The 17930-nt window shown below is 40.1% G+C and overlaps 1 protein-coding gene across 1 annotated transcript; it reads left to right on the top strand.

The window, feature by feature from the left end:
- Positions 1-471: 471 nt before the first annotated feature.
- Positions 472-16533, top strand: abhd17b (abhydrolase domain containing 17B, depalmitoylase). The gene is made up of 4 exons (XM_023418136.2): positions 472-664; positions 2893-3369; positions 13311-13490; positions 13910-16533. Exons 2-4 carry the CDS (start codon positions 2903-2905, stop codon positions 14127-14129), a joined length of 867 nt encoding a protein of 288 aa, XP_023273904.1. The 5' UTR covers positions 472-664; positions 2893-2902; the 3' UTR covers positions 14130-16533.
- The last annotated feature ends 1397 nt before the right edge of the window (positions 16534-17930 follow it).

Raw genomic sequence — 17930 nt, 5'->3', positions numbered from 1 at the left:
ACACATAGGTCACCACTATGCGGCGTCAACAAGGCACGCCCTTAAATATCAACACGTTCTGCCATTGGTGAATTTATTTCACCCAACGATTTGCTATTGGTCCCTGAAGCTGTCGGTCACCGCCTCTCCTTACAAGCCAAGATAACAAGCAGAGTGATATTCACAGCGCTGATGTTTGGAAGGCAAGTAATACTGCTGTGATCTGCCAGACGAACTACTACGGACGTGTGACAAGAATTTCGTTTTTTTTTTTTTAACCTTTACTGACTATGCTCATGTCGCTCTTGAGCTGTGTAGACTTGAAACCTTTTGAATGAATCGGCCTCGTTATCATTCAGGACCATATGTTGAGAAAGCCGAGCGGAGGAAGAAGAAACGACAGTTTGGGGAGGCTGTCTGGACCGGAGGACGAAAAGCGGCTAGCTAATAGTAACTCACAGCTGTGGTGCCAAGAGGGATATCCACACTCAAAGTGACATCGCCATCAAACAGGACACGGAACAGAGGATAATCTGGCCCAGGATAGTCTTGTCAATCACCTGGCGTCGAGAAGAAGATAAGTTAGTTGGCTTGGTGCGAAGATAACACCTGACTACGGCGACGTTGGCAAACACTGTCACCTCAAAATAGAAAGAAACAAAACTAGGGTCCACCCGCCGTCCAGGTAATGTGATCATTTCTACGTTCAGTTGTAATGAGAAACATACGCAGACTTGCATGTGAAGTGTTGCAGGCTAATTGGCCCACCACACTTGGCAATAAATTGTGTCAAGCCTCTGGAAATGAAACCTTCACAAACCAGCCTAGAACCACTGTAATCTCGCTCAACACATTGCTGCCTTCACCACCATTTTACAGCAAATCCCTGCTGGGCTCCATTCTGTCTGCATGGCTGGGGGATTATGGACTATTTTGGGGGAATATGGGAAGCAAATAGCGTCCATTATGTATTTTTGCCTCTGCGTGCTCCTTTGGCATGTCACAGCATCTTGCACAAGTAGCATTTATAGATTACCAGCGGCTATAAAAAAAAAAAGTACTCACCCTAAATCATCTCTGATACAGCCGATTGCTCATATGAATGGAACAAGTAATTAAGATAAATTGAAGTCACCTGTGAGCAATCAAGTTGGCACAAGTTATTTTTAGGTCAGCCAGTTTTCTTCTTAAACTATATAGTGTAGACAAAGTACCATTTCAAATAAACAAGGTTGTTGGAAAAATATATAACAGGAGAATGATAGACAAGAAACTCTTCCAAGACCTTGAATATCCCTCAGAGTAAAGAATGAACAATTGTGAAGGAATGAAAACTGCTAAGGGCAGTTTAGAAAACAAAGCATGCAGAAGAATGCTGGCAGTGGAGGTCACCAAGATGCCTATGGCAAATCTATAGCTGCTATAGGTTTACTTTCCTGCTGGACCCCAGCTCCTAACATTAAGCCAGACCTGCACAGTGATGGTTTCAAACAATGGTAATGTCATGGAGTTGCCATGAGAGTCCAGACCTTAAACTAATCAAAAATGTATGGCAGGAATTGAAATTAGGATTACTCACAAAACTTGACAGAGCTTTAGGAGTTTTGTCAGTTAGATTGGAGAAAAAAATGCTTAGTATCACACTGACACATTCATATTCACATAGCCTCAAAGATGTAATTGCAAAGCTGTAATGGCAGGGTGTAATGCTGTTCTAGTACCTTCACTGGAAATACAATTCACCAAACATGGTCATAACCTGACTGTATGATCCATTTCTCCCTATGCAAAAAGGCCTATGTAGTTCCCACAAAGATTCATTTGAAAAATGACTTCAGAAACTTACTGGACATTCTTGGACAACATTTTGTTATCTTGACGAACCAGCTTCAGTGTCACCAAAACAAGCTTTGCTGACATCTCCATTGCTGGCTAATGCAATTCAAAATCACCTGAAATATTAATATCATTATTATATCTTCATACATATATCCTTTTTATTTAAGATTCTCACAGAAATCATTGAGGATGTCCCTCATTTACAATGATGCTGAGATTCCAACATGTAAAATACAAATATAGTTAAAATAGTTACCATGCACTTATATTAAAAGCAGTCCTTCCAAGGTCAGTCTTAGCACGAGGTACCAAAAGAACAAGCCAATCATTGGAGCAAGTGAAATGTGGACCAGGGTCCCAAATCAACATAGATGTGATGTATGATGGTAATTTTCCAACCAGGGCTTTATATATATATGTAGAGACACCAATGCTTATTGTGTCTGTCATTGAGGGAAGATGGACAGAGCGTATCATAGAGGATGCAGTGATGAGTGTTGTAGCTATAACGAGTAATTACCTCAGGGCTGATGGGGAAACAGAATCTAAGGGTCTAAGAATGGAGGCACCAGCATGTCCAAGATATGTCATATCCAAGAAGTAGCCTCAGGTGAGGGTCAAGCTGCAGGGTGAAACAAAAAAGCCTTCTATGTCGATACTGTCTGAGTGGTTGTGGAGCCTTCAGGCAGACAGACAACAAACACTCAATCAGGGTCACTGACTCTGTCTTAGCCATGTGCACTGAAGAGGGAATTGATAGTATATTTTAAAAAATGACAGTAGCCTGAGTTCAGCCCCAAGTCCTGGAAACTCCCTGCTTTGCTACAAAGACAAGTGTTTATATTCTTGAGGAGAACATCATTCAACAGCTGTATGTCACGAATTTGCTCTTGTGGTGTTTTCCTTGTGATCACTCTGCAGGGGATGCAGTGACAAATTGGTGTTCCAGTCCCAATTCAGAGATTTTATCCGTTTTCTCTCTCATTCTTAGTTCTCAAAGGCAATTCTTGCATTTAATCTACTGATGACATGTTTGTGTTTCTATTTTAACCATTCTCACTCTCCCTGTCACAGTGTTTTGAGGATGAATCACTTATCCTTCAGCGAGCTATGCTGCCTGTTCTGCTGTCCACCGTGCCCTAGTAAGATTGCCTCTAAGCTGGCCTTCCTGCCCCCAGAGCCCACCTACAGCCTCATGTGTGATGAGAGTGGCAGCCGATGGACGCTGCACCTCTCCGAGCGCGCTGACTGGCAGTATTCGGCCCGGGAGAAGGACGCCATCGAGTGTTTCATGACACGCACCTCAAGAGGGAACCGCATTGCCTGCATGTTTGTCCGCTGCTCACCCAGCGCTCGTTACACGCTATTATTCTCTCATGGAAACGCAGTGGACTTGGGCCAGATGAGCAGCTTCTACATTGGCCTGGGTTCACGGATCAACTGCAATGTCTTCTCATATGACTACTCGGGTTATGGGGCCAGTTCTGGGAAACCCTCGGAGAAGAACCTGTATGCTGATGTAGACGCTGCCTGGCAGGCACTCCGGTCAAGGTAAGGAGAGATGATGATGGATGGAGGGGAAGATGGGGTGGGGGAGCACCTGCACACGAGAGGGAGGATGGAGTTATCGATTGGTATTGATGAATGCAGTAATACTAGAGTAACTGAATAGCATTCAGACCATATAATTTATTTTATATAGGAATGGAGACGCATCCTATGTGCAAAGCACTCAAAACATGCTAATGAGTGACAGTATCTATACTTCAGAATAAAATAAACCTAAATGGGGATGTAGATGAGGCTTGGCAAGCATTGCATGGTTTTGACTTGCATGCAGGAAATGGTGTCATAACCCAGGGCTTAAAGGGAAAAGGAAGTAGCACAACACAAGAAAGTAGGTGGAAAGTTCCTATTCAGTGAATGATGATAGTTCTATCCTAAATAGTTCTTGTTATTTTCCTCTACATATTGCAAGTCACAAATTAAGCCATCAACTGTGTAAACAGTGAGAAAAAAAGCCATGTAAATAGCAACTCTGTTCATGTAATTTTCATTGACAGTTTTGCATTAGTAGCGGGAGATGATGTGAATAACAACAACAACAACCACCTTTCTTTGGTTTTCTCGTGCTATGAATGTCTGCAGCTAAGTGGAAGTTTCACAAGGTGCTAAATTAAATGGAGATCATTGAAATTAAAGCAGATTTAAAATAGAATGAGAGGAAACCAGGCTGATGTAGACTGATAGGGATAATCCCAGGGACATAAAAGCATAGCAAAAAGAGTTAAGAGTGATTAAGAATATGTGAAGAGTCTACAGAGGGAGCTGGGTGGTTTACGTGATAAAACCACGAGTGGAGATGACGAGGAATGGAAGTTTAGTAGGGATGACACGATGTTCTTGTAGGCGATAATAAAGAGCTTGGTTTCTATGATTATACTGGCCAGCCATATGTAGGTGTGAGTGGGTGCTCTGCTGCATCTTTTTGCTTTGCAGCCTTTGAATAGACTGATTGTCAGTTTACTTGTACATTCGACTTCTACTGATTGGCAATATCTGTGTATTAGAATGTATACTTATCATTATCTTTGAATTTCCAGTTGATAAAACATACTTATTCAGTGCTTCTTGTCAATGATATCTGCATTAATCTAAATCATAGCTTTGTAATGATAATGAAACAATGAAGGATTAATTTATTGGAATTGAAAAAATAGATTTACCAATAAACTCCTGGGAAAACAAATTTTCTTAATTTTGTAATCCTGATTTCTATATACATTTTCTCAGCTTCAGTCCCTTCCCCCGGAAAAGGCCTTTCTACATATAAGCAATGTTCACCAGTCAGTCTCTCTAACCCCATGTCCTTCCCTTCCTCCCATCTGTGTTTAAGAACCTCTGCTTATTGTCTTCCACACTCTCGTCATCTCCTCCTTTTGTAACACCGTATACTTAATACTCCATATCTTTTGGGGCTGGATCAGCAAGAAAGCCTCTGTATTGGGGTCCCACAAACATTCAGTACATAGATGTACTGTATATAGAGCTGAAACAATTAGTGGAGTAACTGATTAGTCGAGCAAGAGGAAGTCATTTGGGAACTATTTTGATTATTTGTTTGAGTCATTTCTCAAGCAAACATTTGCTGGCTTCAAGTTCTCAAATATTTCATATATCAGATAAAATATCACTTGGGTTTGGACTGTTGATAGGGCACAGAATTTGAAGAGGAATCCTTGGGTTTGGGGAAATTGTGATGGACCTTCTGTAGAGGAAGTGGTTGACAGATTAATCGGTAATGAGAAACTGTTAGTTGCAACCCAGTACACATGCATTCAAGGCAGATGCTATTGCCAAACTGCCACACACCTACTCTGATCAAGAACTGGATGTGGAGGAGAATTGTAAAGTTTTTATCTGTGTTTGAATATGTGTGTTTCTATGCATTGGGTTAAATGGATGGGGGAGGGATAAGTTCATCCAGTAGGCCAGTAGGTTGTTTCTGTATACTTCCTGCTGGAAGACAAACAAATGGCTAAGAGAGGAGAGGGGGAACGTTTGCTTGGGAAAAAGGCCGGAAGAAAAGGGCCAAAGCAGCTTAAATTAACCACAAAGAGGAAAACTTGGCTACTAGTGTTGAGTGCTCCTCTTGTGTCAATGCTGATGTGGGTGTATGTTCTTTCTGTGGTAAATGAAGGTGTTTGCTGATGGATTTCACTGGTAAAGTCACTGGCAACCAAATGTTAATGTTTCTTAGCTACTGACTATTGCTGTGGATCTCTGTCAGCACTTCTTTTACATTTTACCCCATGTACCACTTCATAGACTATACTGAGTGTTTTTTGTAAATAAGGACCTTTTTTAAATAAGGAAGCTGGCAAGTTAAACAGGAAACCCTTGATCATAAAGGTTCTGCATGCAGGAAATGGGCCACTTCTGTGAAGAAGAACCTGCTTTTCTGGAAGCCCGACAGTGTGTGCGCATACGGAATCAAATATAGTCCTTTACTTTAATGTTGAAACCTTTCTGTCACTGGTGTTTTTAATTCAGCATGCTTCATTTCCAGGAATGTCACACAAAGTTTAATCGTCAGTTGTACAGCTTTAGTTACAATGTCGAATGTGATGGAAAGTAAAAGAAACAAAAGTATGAGAAAGAAATGCCTTCTGGGCAGTCTGAAACACATTCATTTCTTTTTTTCTTTCTATACACAACCAGACTACTTGAAAGGGAAAGTAGTATTAACAGCTGCTGTGTTGTTGTGCTCTTGTGTTTTTATTCTTCTTTTCCCGCTTACTGTCTTTCTTGATGAATCAAGGAATCTCCTCTTCCCACACATTGCGGTGACCACTAGTGCAGAAATTAGCTTTGAGATTTCACTTAATCTGAACAGAGCTGAGCAGACGCTTTATCAAATTAGGCCTGGTGATTTGTGTCTGGGGCAGGACGTGACTACTCTTATGTAAGCTCAGTTATATAGTTTAGACATAAATTGGTGTGGTGTGACCCATCTTCCCTCTCTGTCTTCTACACACTGTGTGGCCTGGGCTCTATATTCACTGTCGGTTGAGATGCAGGATGTTATTTATTATTTTACCAATAACTCTCAATGATCTAGTTTCCACTATTCCACTAGTGGAGTTATTTGAGTGGAGTAATTCATACTATAACTGTAGTGGTATGCAGATGTCTAAAAAGGATTCCTTTTTATTAATTTTTTTTTTTTTTTTTTGTATTAATGATGAATTTCATCACGGTGTGATGCACAGAGCATCCTGCATGTGATCAAGCTAAATTTGTCCTCCAATGACAGCACTAAGATGATAGACCATGTCAATAATGGCACTACCTAATTTGCCAAGGCCAACTACACTTTTGCACTTTGATCTAATGGGTTTGCTATTTGCCTTCTGGTATTACTCGAGACTCCAGGGATGTAATAGCTGTAAAAAGCCAATTGTTTCTATACATGATGTTAATCAGCTGTTCTTAAAATAGGACAGAGCAGGTATTGACCCTACATCAATCTCAGACACTATATCATATGTTTTTGTAGGTTAATGAGCGAAGAAACATCTTCAAAATCAAATAAGAGGCTTACAGGAACAGGGAACTAACATCATATTCAAGAACCCCCAACTAGGTTGCATGCTGTATGTCCTGTGCCCTGTAGTCCCATGGTTAACAATCACACAGCACAGTTTGACTGAGTTCCCTCCGGCTCTCGCAAGAAGACGAGTTGAACATGCTTACATGTCTGAGTGCTTGCTGCTCTTTCTGTGCAGTGGTTTATTATGCATACACACAGGTGTAATTAAGCATTAGGCCTCTCTCACACAGCCATTTAGGAGCAAGGATTGGAAGTTTTAGGGTTTTGTTTGTGTTTGATGTTCTTCTCACTGAAGTCAGTTTCTTTGTAATGGGGAGAAGTGTGAATGTCACACTTGGATACTTTATGCCACAGAGAAGAGATGAAGGACATTGAACTGTATTCATTTTTGGTTGGTTTTATCATCATGTCACTTCATAATATCTGAGAAAACCCACAATGTCATGTCAACGGTGCTTGCCTGATTTGTCACTTACACACTGGTAATAAAGTCTTAGCAAGGCTAATTCATTGCACATTATAACTCACTAAAAAGCCAAGTTGCAAGTCTGAAAACCATCTTCTCGTGACATTTCTTTTGAGGATCACTATTATACTCATGCCACAGTGTCTCTGGGAATAATGGCATAAGGTGATCTCATTTGTATGTGTAAGATAAGATTGAGGCTTGTCTTATATTATACGTTTTAAAGAAATCCATACATTTCGGACTTTATGAACACTAAAAAAAACTATACTCAAAAGGAATTGGACTGACAGGCTCTCACAAGGTTAAAGAAAGACTGCAAAATTATGTAATAATGTGAGTGTGGATATCTTTATCTAGGAATGGGTACCGAAACCGGGTATTAAACAGGCCCCGGGGCTAAATTTTTAAAGACCAGAGTATCTGTCTGTGTGTGAGGGGGGGCAGCTTTGTGTCATACGCCAGAGCACAGAGACACAGACCCTGCTCTCAGTGTCAATGGCAAAGAGAGCTTTTAAGTGTGTCTCAGTCTTTTGCATGTAAGAGCGGAAACACGGCCGATCTCTGGAAACATCCAGTGAAAGTCTGTTACACACAGACAGAAAAATGTACAGTTTAAAGTTTTCGACTGACTAGCTTGTAGTTCATCTGTCGTTGTGCCATGTGTGTTCTGTCTGCTGCAGCCTGGAGCCACACACAGTAAATTAAATTAGACAAACATGGGTTAATGATGAAAAGTAACTAATAGCCATCTGATTGTTATGGGCACGTTCTTTGTTCAGTTGTCAAGCAATCCTATGAGAAAATAAGCAATGTTAATTCTGTTCTTCATTTGTTTTGTTTTTTTCTTATGATAAGTGGTATCGATAAAAGTAGTAGTACTGTTAAATTCTTAACATTACCCATCCCCACCTTTATCGTGCACAAGACACTTACTCACCCTGTACAGGACGTTTAAAAAAAAAAAAACATAGGTTAGTTCCCAGAGACCATTTGCATACTTACATTGGCTTAACCAAATGAGCAGCGTCAATTTAGAGTTTGCGGTTGGGTTCCCTCGATCACTGACAAAAGTATCTAGCTTGTTTTATCGCCATGTCAGTGTCTCACTGTCTCTGTCTGTGAGAGCTCTGCTGTCTCTCCAGTCACAGTATATATTATGGAAATGGTCCAGCTGTCAGAATTGTCAGCACTAACTGCTTATGCTCCACGCACCAAACATTTTTGATTGGTGACACTGCCTCCAAAACCTGAACCTCAACCTGATATTATTTCAGCTCAACAAGCACTTCAGGTTCACATTGATCCGGTGCTACAGCTTTTTTCCTTAAGCAAAGAGAATGAAATGACAGTTTTTAAGGATGTTTAATAATTAAAACATGGGACTTCAGTGCTCATACATGGGCACAAATTTACAAGTTAACAATGATTTATTAACAGAAAATGTCACGGAAATCTAATGAATATTCTTGGCCTTGCATGCTTTTTCACTTTTGAATGTACATAACATTTGAGTGTAGAATCTTCAAGGTTTGGAGCAAATAAGGCCCCTAGTATTATATATTATCATATATTTTCTACCTTTTCAACTCGGTGGTCTGTTTCTGGTGGTTTGAGGAGTGTGGCAGATTCATAAATGACTGCCTGTGTGATAGAAAGAGGGTACAACCCAGCCTTTTGACCCTGCTGAAGATGAATCAACTAGATTGTGTTTATCACATCAAAAGTCCTCTCTGCACGGCCTCACATTAGTCGGCTGCCTACATCCCTCGTGCATGTCTCTCATGTTAGATCAGACGCACAGCCTGAAGAAGAGAGTGGCTCTCATATCTCTCTCATTCTCTCTGCTTATTGTACTGTGTCAGTGTATTTTTTATTTATATTTTTTTGATCATTTGACATTTTGACGCATATCAGATCCTTGACTTCTGCTTATGTTTTTGTTTTGTGTCATCCAGCCTTTTTCCTTTTATGATTCAGAAGTCAGCAATTTCACCTTCTCCTGACTCTTGACAAACTTGTGCAGGCTGCTTTCGCTGTGCTCCAGTCATATAATGGGCAACAGTATAATCACAACTGCGTAGCCAGGCACACCAACACACACTGGTCCTGTGTGCTGTTGTTCAGCTATTGAGGATGAGGCACTCCCTTCACCTGAGCAGGGAGTGGGTCAGATGATTAATTTGTTGTATGAGTCAGCAGGCTTACACACTCGCACACAACCTCCATTATCATACAAGGTATTACACATACTAATAGGACAATGTGTCAGGTCTACTATTTGTGGCACCACATTAGAAGTAATCAAGCATGAGAAAAAAGTAGTTTATTGACTGACTAAAGAGTGACCAAGCTGATGAAAGCCGTTAGCTGTGTGTGTGTGTGTGTGTGTGTGTGTGTGTGTGTGTGTGTGTGTGTGTGTGTGTGTGCGCACAATGGCACTGTATCATTTTCTTTTCCCTCTGAGATGGAGGCGGGCCAGCAGTCAATCCTGCTAGTCTAATATTGAGTGGTAGCCTGGCAACCAATTTCGAATGAGCTTTTAGACTGAGGCCTTCCCATAGTTTGCCCAATAAAAACAAATGGCGGAAAAAAACTGGTCAATCATCTGATTGATCTGAATCAAAATGCTGTCCGTCTTCTCAGATGTTCAGTAGTGGGGAGAAATTCTCACAGGCCTGAACACGCAGGGAGGCGGTCACCCATGTCTTTGATTATTTACCTTTTCTTACTTGAAATACCAGTGCCAGTTGGCCTGATGAAGCCTGTAGACAAAGACTGCTGTCTGTTCAGTCAGTTGGGTGGAGTGCGATTATTCATCTTACTGACTGCACAGAATGACAGAAACATTGTACCTGCTGGTTATATACGTGCTGTCCTCTCATACTAATATTTAATTCACTCTTATTGTCTTTTTAAGTGTGTGAACATTGAGAAGCAAACAGATCTTATCGTCTACTTTCAAAACGTGTCTGAAAAGGCAAGTATTCAATGGAAGGAAATGAGTTAAAGGTGCATTGGAGGACTTCAGTGAAGGATCCCCGTGCTGTAGCGCAGATGGTACTCTAAGCTGTTAAACATGCCTGTACATATGTTCAGGATATTCTAAAATATCTATTAGTCATACTGACTGCTATGAGATGACAATATTTTTGGTCTGCAGGGAGCAAGAGGTGGGCAGTCAAGAGGGAGCGAGAGAAAGAATAGGGGGATGAGGGAGGATGTTGTGCATAAAAGATTGGATTTGTGTCAGGAGTCTAAATTGATGAAGGTTTGGGGGAGGGGTGTAACCATGGAGCATTGCTGGCTATGGCTTATTGAGGTCTATTCAAGCTGAAAAGCAATGGAGTAAGTTGTAGACTAGTGATAGCCGGTCCAGGGGGGTTGTGTCTTGTGTGGAGCTGGGCTGGTCAAAGCCTGTCATAGTGCCGTTTTAATAAGAGTGCAGCTGCAGATCTGCACTTCGATTGTCCTCCTCTATGCACAGCCTTTTCTGAACGTGTGAGGAAAAACCACAGCAGTCCATCTAACACTGCCAAGATAGCAGGGTGGGATAGCAGTTACAGTGACCTTGCAAGCGGAAGGTCACAGCTTCAAGCCTTGCATTTTTCATAATGTTTATATGCTTGTCCTCAAGCAAAACACTCCCACTTGTACTTTTTTGGGACAATTCTTGCATTCAACATCCAATAACCCTCGACCTGATGACTAAGACGTCAAATAGTTTCAATTCACCCTCTATATTGATATTACATAAGTTTTATATTGTTGTGAAATCCATGTTATTAGTGTTTAACTGTCCTATGGCTGGCAAGGCTGTAGTGACCTGATATGGTGAAGAACCTAGAAAAGCAAAAACAGAGATAAGGAAAAAGGAGGAGATAAAACTATTCATAACAGTAAACAGTGGTGACAACAGAGCTCAAATCTTTGACTTTCTTTCAGAATTCCTGATCAGTAGTTATAAGTAAAGGAAGTAAGCAATCAAACAGCCCCTTTGTACCAAGCACTTTGTTTTCATCTGTTCTTGGAGAAGTTAATCGTGAACAGTGGCGTCATCTCAGATTGCTTTACATCTTTTGTTGCCTCACTTAACTGATCCATTTGGCACACCAAGGTTTAGTGATCACTTTTTTTCTTTCCATTATCATTTTTGTCAAATTCACACTGAACCAGGTAAAAGTAGAAATTTAACTTGAAAGCTAATCATCATGCAATGGTCATTGTTGGGTTAAAGAGCTTCCTCTCAGCAGCTTTTCAGCAAGGACTGGACCAAAGTAGAGTCTACATTAACGACTAGGCTTTTTATTTTGATGATAAATCATTAAGATTGCACTGAATATGGTATGTGGAATGTGCATAAAAGCATGGTGGCATTTACTTGCAAGTGGTAAAAGCTTTTTTTCAGCATATTTTTTAGATGCTGATAGTTCTTAATGGGCCACATCAGAAAGGGCAGTGTCATTATTGTACTTTATAGTTTGTGGGAAAAAAACAAACTTTTTTTGGTCTCCTCCTCACTGCCATTCATCTCCCTTAAATAGCTACGTTATGTTTTATCATTAAGATTGACATTCAGTCCATGAATTGTGTATATTATAGTCAGCCAACTTTGAGAGTTGATGGTGCAGCACCCAACAGTCTGCAGTCACTTCCCCATGCCGTGCCGGTATTTTCACCCCTATTTATACTCGGTTAAGGCCAGCTGACACACCAACAGTAAACAGATCCTATATTCCTGCCAAGGACTGTCTACAAACCAGACTGTGTGTGTGTGTGTGTGTGTGTGTGTGTGTGTGTGTGTACATTTCCATGTTCTGTCTGAAGTGGATGGGCCTGAACTTAAGTCTACTGCCCTTTGTAGCAGTAGGCAGATTGTCCCTTTGCAAAGGTTGTTAAATTTGTGTGAGTGTGTCTGTGGAGTACTTGATTATGATAATCCATTACAGCAATGTAGAGTGGTGTCAGAGTTTGGTGTTCATGTATTGTTCATCACTGTGTATTATAAGACTGCAATTGTGGAGGCTGTAATGTTAAGCCTGTAATGTTAGTGTTCCTAATTTTAATAATAGAGTAGAGTATGGATTTTGTCAGGCTGGTTGTGGCTGTTCACTATGCCCTATCCAGCAGTGCAGCGGTAGACAAACTGATGCAGTGTGCTCAGTCTAGGTTTCAGGTCGTCAGCTGACTGCTTGCTGGAGTGGGTCACGTTCTCCATAATCAGTTGTGGAATGTTCTTCTCTTCCATTTTTCCCTTCTCTCTTTCTGTTTCTCCCTCAATCCAGTATTGGTGTCTCTTTTGCTCTCTTTCTGTTTGTTTACTTCTCATTACCCCTCTTCCCTTCTTAATCACAAGATTCAGTGGTGGTCGTCTCTGTTTAACTGCTGTGAAAAGCAGCAGAAAGCCACTGGACCATGGCTGTGTCACATCTTTGTGAGCTTGATTTAGGAGGGCCTATAATCACAGAGTCACTGTGGCATGACGTTTCAGCTGATAATAGAGTATGAGTAAGTCTCCGTTAGCACACAGGTGCGTGTTTGCTTATGGAGCAGCACGTGGGGAAAATGAGAGAACGATGGGAGACTAATTGGTGGTGTGTGACGGGTGAAAAGCACACTTTACCTGGAGAATTGTGGTTACGATAAGTTTCCCTTTTTTTTTTTTTTTTTTCTATGAAAAGCATTTTAAGAAAAAAATGTCTTCAATTTGGATTCCAAAAATAAAACATTTGCTTTTTCTATTTTGCCAGCGATGCTGCTTTTATAATTAACAAAAAGGCCTGACTGGACACCTGCCAGCCTCTGGTAGAGCACACACAATTTACCCGAATATGTGTGGCTACTAGTAGTGTAAACATCCTGTCAATGATCAGCAAACACGTGATATTCAGATATTCTGTGTCCTTCTGGCAGGTATGGCATCCGGCCAGAGAGCGTGATCGTGTATGGCCAGAGCATTGGCACGGTGCCCTCTGTGGACCTGGCCTCTCGTTATGAGAGCGCTGCAGTCATCCTCCACTCCCCGCTCACCTCTGGCATGAGAGTGGCCTTCCCTGACACCAAGAAGACCTACTGCTTTGATGCCTTCCCAAAGTGAGTGCACTCTGTGGACAGATGACATCACCTGAAAGGCACATTGCCTCAATACAGATATTAATTATTATAATTCATATTTATGCATGCATTAAAACAACTGTATGAATGAATCAGCAAAAATACACATGCAAAAGCTCCCAAACATGAACTTATTTAGATGTGTAAAATAAATTCAGTGTTTTTATCCTTAATGAGTTGCATCACTTAAAAATATTCTCAATAGCTCCCTCTGGTGGTTAGTCAGCAAACCAGGTCTGTTCCTTTTCTGCATTTATTGTTAATTTTGTGTTTTTGTTGATAAAAATAATGATAACTCAACCCAAGTCTCGCTTCTGCTGTTTCTTCATGTTTGTATTTTGACTTTCCTACCTAACTCCCTCTTTTCTTATTTTCTTCCTTATTTTCTCACTTCAAAGCATCGACAAGATATCCAAGGTAACGTCACCGGTTCTGGTGATCCATGGTACAGAGGACGAGGTCATCGACTTCTCCCATGGCCTGGCGCTGTATGAACGCTGTCAGCGCCCTGTGGAGCCGCTCTGGGTGGAGGGGGCTGGACACAATGACGTGGAGCTGTACGGGCAGTACCTGGAGAGACTCAAACAGTTTGTTGCACATGAGCTAGTCAACTTATAGAGGAGCTGGAGATATGGGTGGAGAGGGAAGAAGAGAAGAAAACAATAGTTCCCAGGAAAGGTTGGATGATGGACAAAGGGGTACAACCTTTTTTTCTTTTTCGTGAAGTAATCCAGGTAGAAGTGGTGTTTGTCTGTGTGGTACTGACTTAATGGCGACAGACTTCTCTCAATATGGAGCACCTCTCCCCCTTGGAGCTCAAGTTCACCACGGCCCTCGGCCTGTCAGTACTGTCCACTCCACATGCTGCAGCTGTGAACTCACAACTCCCCATCATTTTGTTTTGCTTTTTAAATTTTCTTTTTATCATGTTGAAAATTGCACATCATGAAAGCGTGTGAATGAAAGAGGAAGTAGTCATGTGCACAGACAACATACCATGTGTATATGCAATATATGAGTGTGTGTGTGTGTGTGTATCATATTTTTGCTGCCTTTTGAGAAGAATATGGTCCACTGTTCTTAATGGAGACCTCTGGTCAGCTCCAGAGACTTTTGGCTGGACTGGACCAGAAATGGACCTGACTTTTTTTTTTTTTTTTTTTTTTTTTTTTTGATTATTGTTGATTATATTTTTTTATATTGTACATGATATTTGCACGTATCAGCTGTCACTGAAGAACTGTACAAGACGAACTGACATATTACCTAGCTGTGCCAGTGTTGCCAAATGTATAGTATAATGTATTGCAGACGTAGACACACAAAGAAGTACAAATAACACCTAGAAACATCTTGAAAGCTCTATTAGCTGTATTCAGTCACTACTTCTTTGTTTAGTCTTAAAATGGTACAATATTATGTTACAATCTACGAAAAGAATACGATCAGTCAGCTCAGTCAGCAGCTCACATAGCCAGTGAAAAGGCTGAGGCTGTATATCATTGACCAATAAGGTATGAGTTATCTCCTCACATTGTCTTTTTAAAAACCTTTCCACAGTTCCTACTTTTGAGTTTACCTTGAAGTATCATTGCTATAAGATCAGCATCACTACACTCAGTCTTGAGTCTATAAACTCGATGTTTTCAGAAAAATGAAACGATTGACCATTTTGTGGACAAAATATCTGACCCCTCTTTGCGGATAATAAGTATTCGCCTTGATATAGTTAAAATGCTATAAGATGATACTGTTAAAAATCGCTGTTGACAGTGTTTTTTTTTCTCTTTGGGTCTGACGAAATCAAGTTAACTAATGTATGTAGTTGTTGTTATTACAGATCTCACTTATGTACCTGAATCAGATCTTTCTAGATTTGTCTTTTTATATGATAAAAATGTAACTACTGTGACAGCAGCTCCGTGCTCTGATCAAGACTTACACCACTAATGCCAATCAAGACTGAACGTTGACCATTATTAATACAGCTGGTTTTGATTCATTTTCACATCAGGAAGTTGTTAAAAATTACTGTTTTTTTTAAGTTATTGAGAAATTTTGACTTCAGATCATTTGAGCTGAAAATGAATGGACTCCACTCACTTACAATATGGGTTATGTCACCGTAAGTGGCTCAGCATTAATGGCCGCCATGGTCAACAGAATGTTTTTCTTTTGTTTTTGTCTTAACTTTTATCTTTTGGTCTGCATGGTATTTCTGGAACCATTGTTGTCTGTTGATTTTTCCCTTTAATGCTGAGTGAGGCAAAACAAAGCATTAGCCAGCTGATGACTCTATTAAGGTACTATCAGTGCCCTGTAAAGCAAATGTCTAAAAGTGCTACTGCATGCCGCAAATGGCTAGTTTCTCATGTTTTTGGCCTGTATAACAAACACAGAACGATCATTCTCTCATGGGTATTGTTAATACCTGTATTACACTTGAACCTGTGTTCACAATAGGGGTAAAATACTGTTGTTAAGTGATGATTAACCAATAAGCCAATGGGTGCTACTGTAAACCTTCAGGTCTGATTACTTACAGGTTGAGAGGAAGCAAAGACAGTTTGATGTTTGTCAGATTGACCAATATCCAGATCAGGATTGGTAACTGGTCATTGTCAGGCGATGGTCTGTTATTATGAAAACTACTTTTTTCACGACTCATTTGTCTTATAAATAAGGTTATGCTTTCTTTGATTTTCACTTTGTAAATAGTATTTGAACTGGATATGTTGTCATGTTTATTTTGCTTTCACAAACTTTTGTCATCATCTCTGAACTGTAGTTATTCTTACTTCTAACTCTTGATATGACAACTATTAAGCCCAAGGTAGGCCACGATTTTGGCTTTTCAGATGACCTTTGTACTGGTCACCTTGACTAATGTCATCTCTGATTTGATTATATTAATTTTGTATAGCATATTTCAATACAGAAGGAACTTATATGTAATGAAAATATTAATATAGTAATTCTAACATGGATAGAGACAATAAAATGGTATTTGAGAAGCAACAAATTTTGTCACTGAACTTTTGATTTTTGGTGAAAACATTTTATGCTTCTTAATTTTACATCTGTGTTGATGGGTCGTCTTGTGCCATGATGATGGGTAATTGGATGCTCTTGCATGTGATTTTTATATGGTACAATACAGTGTAAAGGCGTCTCCTCTAGAAGCGACGGGAACTGGATCTCATTGTGAAAGGAGAAAGCTCATGTTCATGGGACAAGAGAGTGCTTCTGTTATGTTATGACAGAGATGTGAATTGGCTCCACTACAAGAAAGCAAGCTGGTATTTATAGTCAACAAAACACCCTGCACTCAATTCATTCGAGTTATTGTCTTGACCATTTCACATTTAATACTTTAGGACATAAACATTCTCTGGTTATATGGAGATCAGCTTAAAACAGCTGTAAAATGTCATGATATCCAACACAACTCCACTGCATCAAATATTATCTTTTGTGAGTCAGACACAATTAATAACAATAACAAGTTTGGGATGAGGAAAGGAAAATTACAGAGGTAATGGGATAGAATGTGGGGAAAATCCTAAAGTGTGAATGCAAAAAAAATATGAGATGTACAAGCTATGGGAGTTTTACTCTATATTTCTGACACTGCAATCTCTTACTGTATTTGTGATATTTTAAGTGTTTAATATTTCAGAATTATCATTATGGAACATAAAGGTTCTGTGATCTGGTTTTGTCCTCTGTCTGCCTCCTAACATGGGAGGTTGGTATTTTGTCTTTCATACCAGCAGGCGGCGGTGTGGCCTAGTTTTAAGCCCCTCCCATTAGACCATGCAGCTACAGTTATTCGTGTGAGCCATTTAGGATTCCTCGGAACTATCGAGATGCATTTTACTAAGTCTACAGATAGGGACCTGTCCACCTTTTCCAGTCTTAGATACCTTTCATCGGGAATAGAAACGCACAGGCCACATAACACTTCATTGTTTGCTTTATCATACGAGTAGATGAGTAGTGTGTTTTAGTGCGTTCAAAGTTGCATCTTCCTGTTAAGGGGTTCTATAAACAGGGTATCAGGTAACAGTGGAGGTAAATCCATATCAAGCTATCAATCTGTAAATCAAGTTGTCGTGACATAATTTTCTCCATAGTAGCATATTATGTTAACAGCAACCAGATTGCTACTATGGACTAAATACTAAAACTAAATGATTTAAGGGCGCTCTGATACAGGACTCATCTTTATTATAATAGTACAACTTCTTCTACAACAGTGATAACTTCTACTCTTCACAGCTGTGGTTACTTGCCGAGACCCTGAGGTCATGTCCTTGGTATTTTTCCTGGGAATTTGTCTTTTGTTTAAACCCTACAATAAAAAAAAAAAACTATGAAACCGTTATACTCAATACACTTATAATTGATAGCTTTTAG

Source organism: Seriola lalandi, unplaced genomic scaffold (assembly GCF_002814215.2).
Source record: "Seriola lalandi dorsalis isolate HSWRI2012SDOR001 ecotype SW California unplaced genomic scaffold, Sedor1 jcf7180002054581, whole genome shotgun sequence".
Taxonomy (NCBI): domain Eukaryota; kingdom Metazoa; phylum Chordata; class Actinopteri; order Carangiformes; family Carangidae; genus Seriola; species Seriola lalandi.
The sequence above is the reverse complement of the archived record's forward strand: the minus strand, read 5'-3'. Positions and strand labels throughout refer to the sequence as shown.